We start from the raw sequence: 18155 nt of genomic DNA, 5'->3' as shown, positions 1-18155 counted from the left end.
AAAAACACAACGCTTTGGTTCTAAATTAAGTCTGACAAATGGCACAGAGGCCATTGGCATTTCGTGGACACTGACAAAGGTGATAGCAAGACTAATGGTGTCATTACGGGCTAAGAAATGGCTCCTCTAGTTGAATTAAAAAAGCAATGACCCCGATCTAAGGGACATCTGCGGATGACAAAAAGGAAACGGGGACAGGTCAGTGATAGAATATTGGATTTTGGCCGCCCCTGGTCAACGGTGTCACAGCTTTTATGGCCGCGATAGGGGCCGTGACCGCGGCACTCCTGATGAGAGGATACAAGCAGCCATTTGTGACCTTTGCCCTTTAACCTGGCCTCCTAACAGATGATAGAACAGGAAAGACGGCTGTGCCTTGATCCTGATCGGAAACTCCTCACTGATTGCCAATTTTAAAATATAACAAGTAAGGCTTGTGTTGCAATCGCTTTTTATTTCATTCTTATTTATTTTCATGGGTATAAATGGATATTTTTAAAGCAATTATGGAAATGCCCGTCTCAGCGTCCACGCGACGGCTCTGTATGGTCTGTGTTCCATGATGGTGGCATTGAGGCTAAACACACATGCCACGCACTTCCGTCATTACAGCTGATTATCCATAATCAACATCTAAATATACCACTACCGCTGGTGAGAAAACGCAGACCCTCCTGAGCAAAATCGCCCTTTCAAACATCGGGCTCGCCACAACACAAGGAAAACATTTTCCAACACCGAAGAAAGAAACGCTTCAGCTCCCCGAGAAATAATAAATAAGTCAGTTTTGCTTTTCAGTGGCATCACTCCTAATCACAAGTATTTGTTGATTTGACAGGCGGTGGGAATGCAACTTCAGATGACACAGCGTAAGCATAAATTCTCATGTCAAGTGTGGCAGCGCAGCACAAGCAAAACACAAGAGAATGAGAGCTACTGATTTTTTCTCTCTCTTCTTTTATACATGTTAGGGCAAGACTGGAAAAAAAGACCACGTCAACTCGAGCAGAAACAAAGCAGGGTTTTTTTTTTTCACTTGATTTGGAAAAATCTCAGAGTGTCTGCTGTAAGTAAGTTCGCGGCAAATCTTGACATTTCAAATTAAACCTTTTGTCCGCTGATGACCGCAACAAAGAACAGACAAGGGGAATGCTTTATTATAGCTGGTGCGAGACAAACATTTATCAACGGCAACGCGAGCTCGACGAAAAGCATCCGTATGTGTGCGGATGACTGAGAAAACGACACAAAACACACAACATGTTAGCGTAAACGATCAAATGTGTCATTCATCATCATGCATATTCATGCTGCCGTGTCTGGAACTCTGAAAAACTTGACACCGGTGTGTCTTCTATAGCTCCCACATGTGGGTTTTGGTGGAGGGTATAAGCTTAAAGAAAAACAGACACTCCGTATATTGGTGTTTGCGTGATCAAATTCACAGCTGAGAGAATATTTACTTATGTCCAAATATTTACGCCGCAGCAAATATTTACGTTTCCGGGGGTTCTCCCGAGCAACTTCATGCATTCACACTTTCATGACTACACTAATACAAAGAGTAGAAACAAAAACAGGAAGTGAACCGTCCCATATGTTAAACAGACAAAGCAAAACAAAGTCTGCCTGTAAGTGGAACCCTAAATACATACAGTAAATTCCCCAGACAGCTCTATACAAACAAAAAGGTATACATTTTAAAGTATTTGTTTCACTAATAACAACCATCTGGTGTAAATGTAACTAGAATTCAGTAATGTAGATATTGCAATACTAGTTTATTTTTGACAAAAAATAAATGGTATCATATATACATTATAGCACATAAAATAATAATGGTAAAGCATACAACTTTTCCTACTTGTCTAACTAATTGTATACATTCAGAGCTATTCGACTTAACCCAGAAGACTCTTACTGATGCTCACCATATATTTACTAGAAAAAAGGTGTTTTAGGATTATTTCCTAAGACTCCTAAGTGTTTTAGGATTATTTCTTCAATGACTAAATCGTTTTAACTCTAGCAATACCTGATACCACCAAATACTGAATGCTGCATTCACCTGCATTCACAGTATGACTGGGGATAAGTCATTCACGCCAAGGTTTTTAACCCTTTATGTTGTGTTTTGCTTATTTTAACCATAAAATGTCCTGTGAGTAAGTGATTTTTACCCATTTTTTCCAGAATAACGTTCAATATATGGCAGTTTTTGTCAATTTACTTTATGCTAAAAGTGTATTATCCATTTAAAATACTGTAGTTGTACATGAACACCAGATTTTGCATGTTAAATTTGAACTATATAAAACATGTTTAAAATTCTCAATGTCTTAAAACTAGCACAGGGCACGTTTAAAGCCTACAGTCGAACTGGAGCTGTCTGTATATTAAACGAAAAGAGCAGCGTACATGTGTGCTGCGTATGTGTGCCTGTTAAAAAATTAGCGTTACTTTAGTGACTAATTTTTATCGGGAGAATTTTAAAACAGGCCAAATATTGGAAACTATTCGATTGCACAAACCGTTGCGTAGTTGCGGTAAGGCAAAGTGCGCTTGCACGATACGCTCAGTGTTAAATGGTTTTGTTTTTACTATTATCAAAAATGCTAAGCTAAGGAGCCATGATATGATTTTATCAACAGGGTGGCTGCCAAGAGAGTGGATAGCAGGGAGCAAGGAGGTGGGAGAGAGAACCATAAGAATACATTCCAAGGTCTGTCAGGTAGGAAAACATTACATTAACAGTATCTGTCAGGAGGAAAGGGCTCTGTCAGGGAAATTCATTTATTTGAAACACGATTAACTGTGGTGTATAAATAACCGACCGTTCGTGCCACTTGGAGCCAGCTGACTGTTAAACCAGCGAGGAGGCAAATTAACTCAATTTCTTTTTAGGAGTCTCATCTGATTCTCTGCCTCTCAGCTAGACTTCACTTCCTGTCAGGAAGACCCCGTGACCCCAGAGGTCCTCCAACACAACAAACCCCGCCGTCGCTGCTCTGGCTGCATAGTTGGCAACGATAGGGAGCCGGCAGAATTAAGTGCCAGTTGGTGTTACTGTGTTTTCTCTGCGTCTCGCAGGAGAGTACCTTTTCAAAGAATATACAGCACGATATAATCCTCTGAAGTGGAGAGTGACGGCGGGGACACTGAGCCGCGTGGCCTGGCCGTAAAGAGGCAGTGGAGCGGATCACAGAACGAGGGCAAACGGGGAGGGGTTTGAAAAAATAACACTTCTGATTTGCATTGATCTTGAACATTGTGAGTCTCTTAAAGTGCACAGTGGGGGCGTGGGGTCCGACTGTGAGGAAAATGATGGGGAAAGTGTTTTTGTCCCTCAGTTTCATCACATTCCTTCGCCCCCTTCTCTCACATCTTTCGAGCTCGACATGTGGCTCCTACAACACGGTCTGCTCTTGATCCATCAAAGCCGTACTTTACCAGAGAGACGCAGAAATGTGTCCACTGACAGACGTATCGGTCTATTAAACAATTCAAACATGCGAGTCCACTTTCACCGACGTAACATTCTATACAGCAACTTATAAAATCAACAAGTGAAATAAACACATGTAACTATGCACTACTGTTTGGGGTCACTTAGAAATTTCCTTATTTTTTGAAGTAAAAGCACTTCTTTCAAGAATATAACGTTAAATGAATCAGAAATACACTCTATACATTGTTGATGTAGTAATCGACTATTCTAGCTGCAAACGTCTGGGTTTTAATGGAATATGTACATAGGTGCATTTCCAGCAACCATCTCTCCAGTGTTCTAATGGTACATTGTGTTTGCTAATCGCGTTAGAAGGCTATTGGATGATTAGAAAACCCTTGTGCAATTATGTGAGCACAGCAAAAAACATAATTTCTAATCTTGTCAATGTCTTGACTATATTTTCTATTCATTTTGCAACTTTTTTGATGAATAAAAGTGTGACTTTTAATGGAAAACACCAAAAAAATTGTATAGGTGACCCCAAACTTTTCAACAGTAGTGTACACATATATATTTTTCTGGTCTATTTTTCTCAGATTATACTACTGACTTCCAGTATGACAACATGTTCCTCCGACTACAGGGGTTTCAAATTCTATTCCTCCACGACTCTGTACTTCTAACCTAGAGGTCAAAGGGTCAAGGGTCAGGAGGAGCCAAGTGTTTGGGGAGGTCAATGTCTTTCTCCCTGCTGACTGACAGAGAGAGGTGCCCATCTGTTAAACAGGTTAACTTTAGCAAGGCTGACTGGGGAACATAATGATAATGATGTGTGCTCATTGCGTTTTAGCAAGTTAACGTTGACATTATTGAATTACTTTTTAAGGATTTGTTCGGCATCAGTGGACACAACAGAACGCTGTTTCCTGCTGATGAGTCACCAAAGAAACTCAATAAACCACAAGTGAAAATTAAAACACTAAAATAGTAAACATGTTATTCCTACTGTGTACAAATACTGGCTAATGAAATGGTTTATCTAGTTCTATGTAGAAATGCATGGCTTTTGAGACGTTTTTTTTTTTTTTAGAGCTTTTCAGTTGTTGTGTACCAGTTACTGTTAGAAAGAGCAGTCTCTCCATCTCCAATCGAGGGTTGACCATCAGAAACCAGCGGCCAACACTTCACAATGCTCTCCATCCGCTCCGCGTACAGGATGCTTCTTTGATAAATGGCATAAGGATGGATGGGCTGACAGAGGGGCCGGACAATAATGGCTGATCTACAGGACACAAATGCAGCTACTGAAGAGATTTATGGGCCCCTGCTCATCGTAGACTGTCCAGTATCCGATGAGATGATTTCTCAAAGCTCTGGACGAACGATAGCGCAGCCATAGGGAAAGCTCTTTCTCTTGTCCCGGGCGCATTATTTATTAATCAGATGTTTTGGGTGGAAGCCATTTCAAGAAGTGCACCCAGGAAACAACAGGCTGGTCGTAAATATGACAAAGACGGGAGAAAACAAGTGTGAGAGGGAGAGTGAAACTGTCAAAGTGAATCAGGGGCATGGAGAGGGGAGGAGGGGAGAGGAGCTCTTTACTTCCAAGACCCTCAGCAGACAGAGTTCAGCAGAGAGGTCTTATGATATTCATGTAATATGCAAGACATGCAAGAAATCATGTTTTATGAAGCTAAAGAATAATGATGTCTTAATGCTCATGGTATAAAAAGTCTCTTATTGGAGTTTTTACTAATGCTGGTCACGTTAGCGTGTTAACAGCGATTAACGGCGCCAACGCTAACGCACATTAACGAATGACGAGTTTCCATGACGACTGACCGGAAAAAGACGCGTGTGACGTCGTGTTTACGTGACTCTCGATTGTTAAAATGAGTCTCTAAAGTAACGCTAAACTTTAAAAACAGAGGCACAACTATGCAGCACACAGGTACAGCTGGTTATTTGTAGCGCTGCTCATTTCGTTGAATAAACAGACTGCTCCAGTTCCACTGTAGGCGCGCTAACGGAGCTAACGGAGCTAACTGGTAAACGGTGCCTGGACTCCGGTTCCGCGGCACGAAAACGTGAAGTCAAACATCATTTTCGTGTCGTCATGGAAGCGTGCCATGACTGGCACTAGTTTTTACATAATTGCACTTGAATTGGTCGAACCTCACAGAATACTCAATATTATTCAAGTTTGCATGCATAGTTTGCATGCACGCTGAAAAATAGTAGTAGTATGGTAAATTAAACTGCAAGACGTATTGAAATACTTTTTTTAAATCACTGGCTCCAGAATGTGATTGTTTTCTGTGGTCTATTGTAATGTAAGTGAATGTTTACAGATTGTTTCTTTTCAAACACTTATTCATTGGATTACTCTGCTGATTAGTTAATTATGTAAATAATAAAAAGTTACGACCCTAACACATGGTACATATTAAATATGCAACGCAATGCCAAGAGGACAGCCAAGTTGCAGAATAGATCCAGTTACTTCTTATCCAGGGGGTGGTGGGGGGGTTCAACACTCAGATACAACAACAGTTTAGGATCATTAATCCTGTCTTTGTGTATTCAGGATCAATACTAGAGTGGAGAACAAGGCGGCATTCCACCCCAGCAGTTAATGTCTGATCAAAATGGTCCTTTAATTGGGAGCGCCGTTGTCGTTGTTTAGAAATGAAGCGCTATCAAACAGCGGTTTACAATCCCCTCCTCAATGCCAAGCTGATGTGGCTGCCAATGCAACTTTCATAAGATCCCTGATTAAAAACTGCTCTGCGGTCCCCTGCCTCCTGACCCTTCACCCTGCCTCCACTCAATCTCAAAGCTTGGGAAATTAATTAAAATTTCAGAGAGAGACGGTATCACATCACATCTCCAATGAAGGGGTGTGGAGGGGGGGGCAGAGGGGTGTGAGTGGGACCAACAAAAAAATCAATCATAATCATCTCGATGTACTTCCTTCGCCAGGCGTCACAAGATGGCCACAGAGGCACTTCCTGTGAGAGAATTGAGCGCTTCCTGTGCCAGAGGGCCCAACAAACTTGACTAAATAACGTCATCAATCACAGCACAGGCTCACTCTCACTCTCGCTGCCCCCCCATCAGGAGAAACAACACACAAATAATTATACATCGTAATTTAGCCCAGAGGAAAGTCTGTCCCTGGTTTCTTCTTTTCCCCAGTGAGAAACAGCATATCTCACACCCCCCCATCTCTGTTCCCCTTTACACAACAATAAAATTACATTTGCATTAGCTGTGAGAGAATTTGGTTGGATGATTTATTGAAGCAATCAACACTGCGCTGGCCAATCCCTGGCGAGAGTGAGAGAGAGAGTGTGTGTGTGTGTGTGTGTGTGTGTGTGTGTGTGTGTGTGTGTGTGTGTGTGTGTGTGTGTGTGTGTGTGTATGGTAGCAATTGGGTGGGGTAGCTTGAAGCTCACAGAAAGGAAGAAATAGCTTGGGCTGGGGACCAAAGGGGGGGAAAGCAAGGCTTGAGCTGTGCTGCAGAGCAATCACCAAGATTCTGCCTTTGATTAGATTAGCATTAAACAACACCCTGACAGATATGACAAATAGGTGCATTAGAGCCTGTCATTCTTCTCCCTTTGGTTTTCTATGTAGCTTTCACACGCGCTAGTCCGCCGTCTCTGGCCATAACGGCGCTTGCTCTCCCCTCCATGTGTCCCCCCTGCTATAGCACAGATCCATGCACAGTACACCTACTGAAATGCAAGCAGATGTGCAATCTGCCTGTATTACCTTTGTGAATGATGAGAACCAAACGGAGTGTAAGGGTTAAAAGGGGGAGATGGTGTGGAGGGAAAAGGCATGTTTTTCCCTACCGTTCAAAAGTTTGGGGTCACTTGTCCTTATTTAACGGCGGTTAACAGTGTAAACTGCGTCACGGTAGTAAATAACACTGATAAAAAAAAAGATCAGGTGTCATTATCAGGAGTGATTTTGTATGATTGGATAACTTTGTGTTGCTTTAAATGGGGGAGACACAAACAAACAGGAAACGGGAAGTTATCTGTCGTCCTTGTCACTGCGTGTATGTTTTTGTGCACGAAACACTGCGAATGTACGGAAATACACTGAATAATCCTGGAAAAAATGCGTTTACAGGTAAATATAAAGCACTACACTTAGGTTCACACAGAGCCATCGTCAGTAGCTTTGCAACTCCTAATGCTAATCCGCCATCGCCGAGTGATCTATTGACATCCTCAATCATTGATCTGCCCACGCCTGCTTATGATCCCTGAATTAGTATTCATGAATCGGACAGCAGGTAAATAAACTTGGCAACAAAACACCCACAAGACAACAGAGGAGAGAGGGATAATCAATGCAAAGCACCATCAAATCTACATTATCCCTTCTCATCAGTTTGGTCGAGGCCACAAGGGCCAGTGCTCGGGTCAAAGGTGATGCGGACAGGTCGGCCACCCTTGACCCTCAAACCAATATTTGCGGGCCAAAGATGCCTTCTCTCCGGTTTCTCTGCCTCTCAGTCAAGAGACAAGAGACGGGGTGTGAGTGCGGAAAAGGTAGACGTGGTGGTAGTGCGGAGGAAAGATAAGACGCTGGACGGGTTTCTCTGTCCACTCTGGGCTGTGGATTTACTGCACTCAAGGTGAGCCCGATAACTCAGGAGGGGTGGTGGTGGGTGGGTGGAGACAAGGATAAGAAAAAAGATAAAGATGCAAGACTTGCCTGTGAACACAGAAGCATGACGAGCTCCACTACGGAGCTGCTGGACTTCATACACATCAGGCCTGGAGAAAAAACAAAAAACTGGGTTAAAGTTATGTTGACTTTGTTGTATTTAAAATACACTTAAATAAAAATGATGGTAACACTTTAGATTAAGGAGCACATATTCACCATTAACTAGGTGATTGCTAACATATAAGTCGCATACTAGCACTTTATTAGTAATCATTAAGCATGTATTAACAACTTATTCTACATAACGTTATTCTACCATTTTTCCTACATAATGTGTTAATACGTGCTAAATATTTACTAATAAATGGCTAGTATGCTACTTACAGATTCAAGATTCATATATATAGTATATATTTATGTACATATGCACAGTAAAGAAGCACGTTTCCATGTACAATGAAATTCTTACTTTGCTGTCCACTCAAAAAATACCAGCATAAAGTAGAAAAGAAATGGTATTAAAAAAAAAATAGTATAAATATACATAACACTAATAATAATATACATGCATAAAATATATATACATACAAGCAAGAAAACCTAAAGAACTATACATAAAGTGAACCCTGGTTGGTGCAAGCAAACACATTTAAAGATTTAAAGTATATGCATGTTAGTAAGACCTAGTTAATGGTGAATATATGTTCCCTAATCTATAGTGCTAACACAATTATATATTATATATGTAGGCATCATCATCGGAGGCATCGCCAGAAGACAGCTGGAATTAATTTTACTTTTGCCTTTTTTAAGTTTAATGAGGCTTCTTAGTAACTTGTGTAGAAAATATCACATGCAAACTGAGGGGGATTATCTAACATTGTGCCATCTGCAAAGGGAGCAGATAGTATTGATGGGCCTAATGAGCTGACATGATGTTACTGTAAACTAATACATATTTGGGCCTTGTATTACAGGCCTGACATGGTCAGCATATGTCCCCATTGATCCCTAATGGCGAATCGTAGGCTTTTAGAGGTTAGTGGGGGGGTCGGGGGGGGACTAGAGTGTCCAGAGTCTGCAGCAGAGGCACAGACGGTAAGAAGGCAGGAGTAGCCTTTGGTCTTTTCGGTTGCACCATTGCACTTGAAGACAAACACACACATGCAAGCACGCACGCACACACACACACACACACACACACACCCACACCTCCCCCCCTGCAGCTATCAATCAACTTTCCATTTTGTTTGGTGGCAGCAGACATCCCAAACACTGCTATTAGTGGCCTGGCCTCTGACCTGGCCCCCTGGAAACCTTCAGCACAACTACCAGCTTTTTTTGCTCGACATACACTCATCACAGAATTGGATTAACAGGCTGGATGTGTTATTGTATTTAAATGATGTCCGCATTTGTAAGAGAAGATTTACAAGGACAAGTAGAAAAAAAAACACATGGTCATCAAGAGGTAGGGATATAATGTAGTAATGTGTGATGTTGAACTCACTTGTGCCCTCAATAAGAAGCTCTTGCCCATGGCTGCCCAGCAGGGTCCGAGAGAGGAAGGGGGCAAAGTCCACAAAAATCTCTCTCAGCAGAGGAGCCGCCTTCTCCAGAGCGTGCTCCAAACGCTCTGAGATACTAAAAATGTGGGAATAAAAAAAAAAAGGACATAAACACGTGGACATTGTGCATGATTAATAATACAAATATACAACATTGTATCAATAATAATGCAGTAAAATACAAAGCAGCACGCAAATAAAATGGAAATTAATAAATAAAATCTGGACGCAACAAAGAGTAAAAATACCCATAAAGATTTTGTGCACTCATGTGCATGAATAGGTGATTTTGTGTGTGTGTGTGTGTGTGTAGCACATGAGAGGAAGAGAGGGAGCAAAGAAGATGAATCACCTCATATTGGGGGCTGTGTTCTGGGTCACAGGGGAGAGCGGGGGGACAGATGGCAGGCTCGAGCTGCCTGGAACCTGGCCGCCTGCTACAGGGGAGAAACCAAAGAACTCTGTTATTAGTCTGGATGTTGGACAAGAATAGGACAACACACACACACACAATTTATTATACGTACATGGTAGCACCATAAACCTGTGTGGAAACATGCCTCTTATGAAATAATACAATAGTCTCCATTCAAATGTATAGGGCAGGAGGATTTATGGTCGAAAAGGGGGGGGAAGTGGGGGTACAAGTATCATTTAATGGTAAGATAGTGGATGATGTATACATTTACATCCTGAGGTGTTCATGATGTAAACCTAACTCAGTTGTGGTCATACTTTTTTAACAGTGCGAGCACATTTTCAGTCACGTCTAAGAAGCATGGGTTTGTGTTCCAGTTTTACACCTGTGTTGGAATGCAAGATGTTAAAACTGGCTTTTTGCGAATTGTTTTTCCCCTCATTAAGTCACGACATACCAATTTAGCACTCCGGGCTGTTTTTGTGACCGTTTCATTATGCAACTAAAAATGTGCTTTACGACTTAATTCTGGAGACAGAGGCATACAAGGTACAAAGTCCGTGTTTGATTGATCTGGCAGTAAATTCACTTCCTTGTGGCTCATAAATAAGCTAATGCCCAGTTGAATATGGAGGAGGAGGAGGAGGAGGGTGAAGGGGGGGGGATTCCTCCAGTGTTTCAGCGGGCTTGTTTTTCCAGCCAGGACAGTCTCCGAGCAGGGATAACTCTTTGGGAATGACAGACAGTGTAATGTCGGCTGGAATGTGTGTGTATGTGTGTGTGTGTGTGTGTGTGTGTGCATGTAAGGTGTTAAACAGTGCCATGTGGGCCTGGTGAGTGTGTCCCTCTCGAGCTTAAGTAGCTCCTTCAAACAGAGAGGAGTAAACGAACGGCCCCATTAGTCCTCCCACTGCCCCACTAAAGAGCACACACACACACGCACGCACTCAGAGAACGTATTTACTCATCACTGCCCACTGACACCAAACAACTGATGCACGCACAGCTGTACGGTTATTATTTACATTCATGCACGCACACGCATCTGATTTTACAATAAACGCAAGCTCTGCTAACAAAAACCATCATGTCAGTTAACAAAACATCACTCACTTATAGTGACACATGCAGAAAGAGGACAAAAACATTATTTAATGTCACTGTTGTGCTTAAGAGACAAATTTCAATTATTATTACTGATTATGAGTGTAATTGTTCCTAATAATAGAGATGGCTGCAATTAATTTATGTTTAAAATGTTGTCTATCTGACTTTTTTTTTTTTTTTTAATACATTTATGTTTTATTTAAAATACATTCATGTTACCTTTATTCTATAAATAAAAATAAAAATGATGCTAACACTTTAGATTAGGGAACACATTTTCACCTAATTAGGCGCTTACTAACATATCGTTAGCCTAATAGCATAGTTGCCCAAGTCATATTTTTTGTAAAACAAGAAAAAGAAAATCTTTTAGCAAGCACATTATTAGGCAGATATCACAATTACCAAAAGAAATGACTGAGGCAATTATGCTATTAGGCTAACAATATACAAGTTGCATACTAGCCCTTTATTCGTAATAATTAAGCATTAACACCTTATTCTAAATAACATTATTCTACCTCTATTACAACATGAATTCATATTTTTACTACATAAGGTGTTAATACGTGGTTAATATTTACTAATAAAAGGCTAGTATGCTACTTATATGCATGTTAGTAAGCACCTAGTTAATAGTGAATATGTGTTCCCCAATCTAAAGTGTTACCAAAATTATATATTGTGTGTGCACGTTCACTCACAAGCTGCAGATTCTGCAGAGATGCTCTCGGAGGCATCGCCAGAAGACACCACAGCGACGCTGTCCATAGGTGTCCCAGCAGACACGGAGGCAGCGGTCACCGCTGGGACGGGAGCGGACATGCTCGGCAACGGCGCCATGCCTGCTTTCTTAGGTGCAACGATGACACTTCTGGAGGAGGAGACAAGACAAATTATTGATTTCATTGTAATCCGTAGACAAGCACTGTCGGAAAACGCATAATATATTGGCCCCGTAGACTGGGAGAGTCATTACAGTCACTTTTTCTTGACACAAAATACATGAAAACGGCTACATTCATAGATTTTTTTTGGGAGGGGGGGTAACAGTCCAGAGAAAACTCTGACTCTCTCAGTATCATAGGCTTTGTAGAAAATACAGTTTACAGTTGATATGTTGTCATAGTTACCAGCAGTACACAAGCGTGTGATTAAATTAAGAGCTGTAAACCATCTGCAGTACTGGCTAAAAACATGAAACACTACATATTTACAAGTCCTGCAGCAGAGGCATGGTGTGTCTTCTAATAATGCAATCCTTCTAAATGGGGCTAATATTGGTCATTTATCGCAGCTAATGGGAAACCAGTTGTTGGTATGAATATTAAAACAGTTTTTTTCTTTCAGTGCCTTCCTAGAATACAACCGTTCAACAAAAAATGGTATTATTATTCCTATCAGTATTATTATTTTTATTATTATTATTATTAACATTATTATTATAAATAACTTTATCATTATCATTATTATTAGTATTAGTAATAGTAGTAGTAGTATTAGTATTATTATTAATAAATTAAAGTTTCCTTACAGCTTACTTTATAACCAAGGAACAACGTATACAAAAGAAAAAGGCAATATATATATATTATAGTTTTCAACTGTGCTTCAAATGATCAACACATTTCTGTTATCACAATTATAAAATTATTCCTTGATTTATTAATACAAATCTATAATGAATCTAATAACTAACCTCCTACACCTGAAAAAAATAAAAGCCTGGGAAATAAATGCATAACAATAATAATGAAGATATACCGCAAATCCAAGATGGCCAACTTCCTGTCGAGTTGAGGTCATGGCGTCAAGAGGATTTCGCGAAATTTGGTGCGACTAAATTTCGGCCCGCTCCATAGGGGTTTCAACTGTGGGGGCGTTACTGAGCCATTTTGCATTGTTTTTTCGCAAGTCACATTATTTGATAAAAAAAATTTCACCAGTTCTGATGTGTGTGGCAATACACATCAGCGGGTCATAGCGGGTCAAATTGGAGTTCGGATAATAATAATAATACTACTAATAATAATAATACAGATCAAAGGCTTCTTTTTTTTTTTTTTTTTTTTTAAATCATCACAATTCTTCTCCTTTTTGGTAAAAAAGGGATAACGTTACCATCCTGTGCCTGTTAAGCATTAGGAAGTGTTTCACGTCGTGATTTGATAAAACCGGGCAGAGTTCAAGTCTTACGTCGGCAAACAGCAGTTGGGGAGGAAAGCAGCATGCAGATAAGCTGTCAGTTTGGACCAGGGCTCTGACAGACCACTGGCCATATCAAAGCGAGCCTGGACCCTGCTTGTCAGTGCTGACATAAGGGAAGCAGCGTCTAATCACTGGCCACTGCTCACTCTCACACAACACAAACCAAACCCAAGGTTTTTTTACGCAAGATATGCAAGAACGCATCACATCATTTGAATATAGAGACCAAAAAAATTTATGAAAACAGATAAAAACACAAGGCCACATACAGCACTCGTGTACTCCCTAGAGTATGTATGCTTTTATATGCACACAAGACGAGAGAGAGAGAGGCGAGTCCTGGTTCCCTGTGGTGCAGACAGAGAACTGGCTGCGGTATCAAAGGCTGGTTTTCAGTTGATTTAAGGCAGCTGATCAGATCTATTAAAAGTTACGGAGAATGTTAAACCCCTGACAGCTGACCTTTGCATCAAGTGATCTATGATTTGCGCACAACAGAGCTGCATATGAATTCCAGTGGCGAGATAGTTGAACACATACACACACAGTGAGAAGGTCCAGAATGATGCATAAAAAAAAAAAGATCTTCTGTTTAGATAGCGAGAGGTCTGGATGGTGGTATCTGAGAAGCAGGGCGGCGCCGACGTGAAACACCCCAGGTGTCGACAGCAGAAATACAGAGGACCCCTGCTGTGTGGAAGCTGGAGGTGTGTGTGTGTGTGTGCAAGGAGTGTGTCAAAATGCCTTTGAATGCATGCACAAACAAAAAAAACGAGTGCATGAGCGCGCACAAGTCTGCCGGCGAATATCTATCTGCGAATGCGCTTGGCCTTCCATCTGTTCAACAGCAAAAGGCCGGTGAATTATTCAGGAGGTCATTAGCCACACTTATCATGAGTGGGCCGCCCCAGTCGATTAATCAGCCGTCAGCGGCCCCCACTCGCCCCATGAAACAGGAGCTCAGGGCAGTAGTGTATGTGCATTTTGTGTGCGTGTGTGTGTTTGCCAAGCTCATGGCTGAATTATTTAAGGGCTTTAACCTGCGATGGATAAGTGCAGTAAAGCACTGTGATTCCAGTAATCTCTGCTATTTCAGGTAAAAACAAAGTGTAAGAATGAGCGAGGACGTGTCAGGCGCACGTGTAAAAAATACTGTACATTTTCTCTAGAGCGTTGACCTCGGAGCCAAACCTGTGCGAGGGAGGGAAGTGTGGAGCATTATGACCTCTTCCACCCTCCTTTCATGCAAGAACGTAGATGTAAATGCTAAAAAAAATGTTATTCAGAGACCACATATGGACACGTACACAATATCTCTATGAAAGTTCATGCTACATTGATATTCTACAAAGAAACCTGTAAAGGTTATATTGCATTTTAGGTGCATTCTGAAATTGAATACCAAGAGCCAAACATCCCCAACTTTTTGTGAGAAGTGTATGACTCATATTTCGGACACTTAATCAAGCCGTGATTGGATGGCGATGGTTGGTGTGGGAGGGACATTACCTCATGAACGGAGAGCAACTGGGCCCACACAGTATGAAAATAGTAATATTTTACTTCTAACGTTTTGTTTATAAAGGGGACATTTTATGCAAAATCAACTTTGAAAATAATTTTAATCCCTATATTTAGGACTCTGGAGGCCCTATGAGTAGGCAAAGTGTGAAAAAAGATGACTCAGGGATGTTTTTGCGGTCCTTCTCAGTCTAAGTACAGGAGATAAAACACGCAATGTTGACTTCCGCAGGGTATCTGACGTCAAGCTGATAAATTCCAGGAATTGTTGTCTTGCGGAGCTCCGCTTTGTCCCTAAAAAAACGCTAGAGTGCAGGCGAGGGCAATAGTATCCGGAAGAGCGGAAAGTCCGCAAAGTGTTCTATTCTTGGCTGCACAGTGCAGCACAGAGTTCTACACAAACTTTCAGCCTCAGAGGATTTACGTGTCCAGTGGATACATTTTATGACCACAATGTGCCGGCTAGAGTCAGCAAATGATGGCTTTTCCAAATGCTAACTGCCGGAGCCTCAAAGAGACAGGCACTCAAAAGTGAGTGTTCTGAACAGGGCTGTTTTGGGAACAAGGTTAACTTGTAGAAATAGGGTATAATACGAGTCCTTTAAGTTGCAGAAAGGTGGAGGTTTCTGTTTGAAAGTGACTTTTCTAATGTCACATTTGACATATTTGGTATTTATTTGTGTCATTGCATGTGCAGACGAGCTGAATGTGTCGCCTACTTGCAACTCCCATTTAAATGACACAGAAATGCCTTCAAGTTTGAATTCGATGACACATTTTGTAGTATCACCATCGACTGAATGAATTCTTCAGTTCACATTGGCGCAGGCTCGCACCATTTGTTAAGTTAAAAATAAAAAAGGGGAGCTCTTCATTGTTAGGTCGTGTTTGCGTTGAACGTGCTTACGCTCTCCTCTAAGCAGTACATTAACAACACTTCACCCGCTAACACTACTCATCTGCACATCAACTCTCACACGCATTGCAGAGTTCTGCAGCCAGCAGGAATGCAAACAACTACACCATGTATATCCCAGTGTCTAACACTCACATATTCTGCTCGACCGTGCCGCCTAAATCACCGACTTGTACAATGACACTGTTTAGTTCTGGTTAGCGTCAGCAAATATTTGCAGACTGGCTGTCATAACAGGGGCATGGCTGAGAAATGGATGGGAGAAATCCAGCAGGTCTCCACTAGTAAATAAATCAGAGCGGGGGGACACTACACCCTCTGACCCACCACCAGTTTTTATCTGAGGGAGAGCCCTGCTTTCTTCACACGTTGGTCTCGTAAATTCAGTCCTTTGGGTAGGGCAGAAAGTTGCCATGTTTTGGCAGGAGATGTCAGTGCAGAATGTCAGGTCTGGCTCGCAATGGTATCACTGGGAGACTTACTGGTGAGTAGCAGATGCTGTCAGAGATAGAGTCATTACAGCAAGATAATAAACATGATTAGAGCCCCGGCTTTATGTGTGTGGTAGGTGGAACTGGTAAGGGTAAGGACCAGAGGCAGCAGGGGGTTGATAAAGACTTGTAAACTCAGGAGATAAGAAAAATAAATATAGGCTCGAAGCCAGTGAATGATATGGATCGTAGGGTCAATTTGAAAGATGTTCGAAAAAAAGGGAGTTTGGGATCACTGTAGCTATGGGCTCTGATGTACGGAAGAGGATTAGGGCCACACAGGAAAAAAATATTTGAATTCTGAGTTTAAAGTCAGATTTTGGGAATAAAGTCATAATTCTGAGAATAAATAAAGTCATAATTCTGAGAATAAATAAAGTCATAATTCTGAGAATAAATAAAGTCATAATTCTGAAAATAAAATCAGTATTCTTAGTTTTAAAGTTAAAATTCTGAGAATAAAGTCAGAATTCTGAGTTTTAAAGTTTGAAGTCAGAACTCAATTTTTTTTTTCCTGTGTGGCCCTAATCTTCTTCCGTACTGATGGACTCATGGATTTAAGAAAAAAAATAAGGCTTATGATATTCTATATTTTCATATTGTTATCAAATCCTATGAAAACAAAGTATTTTAATGCAGACAAGGTCCATTGAACTCCATAAAACACTGCAGCTTGTATCCTTGAATTGATATCAAAATTAAAAATGAGCTGCAAAGCAATAAGGTGTTGTGTGAACATTCTGGGAGTAGCTTTCATCTCCTTTAAAAAAAAGGCAGCCTGGGTAAAAGTTTGCTCCATGGGCCTGGGCTCTCGATACCTTTCATGAAAAAGTCTCCCATCGGCAGCGAGCAAGCTGTTAGTCTATGCTCTCCAGCTCTCCTGACGTTCCCTCTCTTCCATACTGAGTGTGCTCAGCGGACAGGAGCCAGTCTAATCCCCCTGATATGAGGAGCGCTCTGAGACCTGACAAAGCATTCCTCAGATAAAGACATGCGATCACAGAGATGCTGTGGAATTCCCACAGTTGGGTAGGGGGGTGGGGGGGGGGCAGACTGTGCGTATGTGTGTGTGTGAGAAAGAGAGAAAAAGAAACAGAGAAATGTTTCTTCAGTACATGAGAACCTTGACTTGACATCACCCCTATGGAGACATCTTTCTCTCCCCTTCTCCCATCCCCTCTTTACCACCGCCCCCTCCATCCTTCTTCATCTGCCCTTTGTGAATGAGTCCGTCTCAAAACGCTGCAAATGCAAACCAGACCGATGACCAGTCTTCTCTCACCTGGGCCCGTCTGTGACTTCAGCTTTTAAAGCCTTAGTCCTGACTGTTAACCCCCCCCCCCCACACCTCCTCCGATGTTTAATGCCAATTACACAGCTTTTATGCCAGAGAGAATAAGGGATACCCCTCTAATGTTAGACAGGCACAGGCGGGGAGCAGAAGAGACGAAAGGACAGTTAAATATCAGCGACATGGTGGAAAAAAACACTGCTTTTTGCCAAATTCATCTCTACATCCCAGCCATAAGTTAAATCCTTTTTCTTTCTTTTAGCTTCAGATAAGGACTCCCATCAACAGTTAAAAAAAAGGGAAAAAAAGGGTATATGCAGGAATCCTGCATTGAATTTCAATACCTTTTTAAGAGTTTTTCAAGACAATCTCAAAATATTTTAAGACCTTATCGCCACTTCAAGCTGTAATGAAAAAGACTGATCGGTGCAGTCTGTGTGTGTCACCTGCTGCCATCTACCTCACTCCCTTTATTTTCTTGTATATTTGACACTT

The 18155-nt window shown here is 41.4% G+C and overlaps 1 protein-coding gene across 1 annotated transcript in view; it reads right to left on the bottom strand.

The window, feature by feature from the left end:
- The window catches only part of lrba (LPS-responsive vesicle trafficking, beach and anchor containing), a gene marked incomplete at its 5' end in the record, with an annotated part of 183053 nt that overhangs the window by 110724 nt on the left and 54174 nt on the right, over positions 1 to 18155 (bottom strand). Inside the window, 4 exons of the mRNA XM_083909541.1 lie at positions 8186 to 8247; positions 9651 to 9784; positions 10061 to 10145; positions 11938 to 12107. Coding sequence (XP_083765667.1) covers positions 8186 to 8247; positions 9651 to 9784; positions 10061 to 10145; positions 11938 to 12107 — 451 coding nt within the window. The remainder of the gene's footprint in view (positions 1 to 8185; positions 8248 to 9650; positions 9785 to 10060; positions 10146 to 11937; positions 12108 to 18155) is intronic.

Source organism: Microchirus variegatus, assembly GCF_963457635.1.
Source record: "Microchirus variegatus genome assembly, chromosome: 23".
NCBI lineage: Eukaryota > Metazoa > Chordata > Actinopteri > Pleuronectiformes > Soleidae > Microchirus > Microchirus variegatus.
Note: the sequence above shows the minus strand (reverse complement) of the source record. Positions and strands in the feature narration are given on the sequence as shown.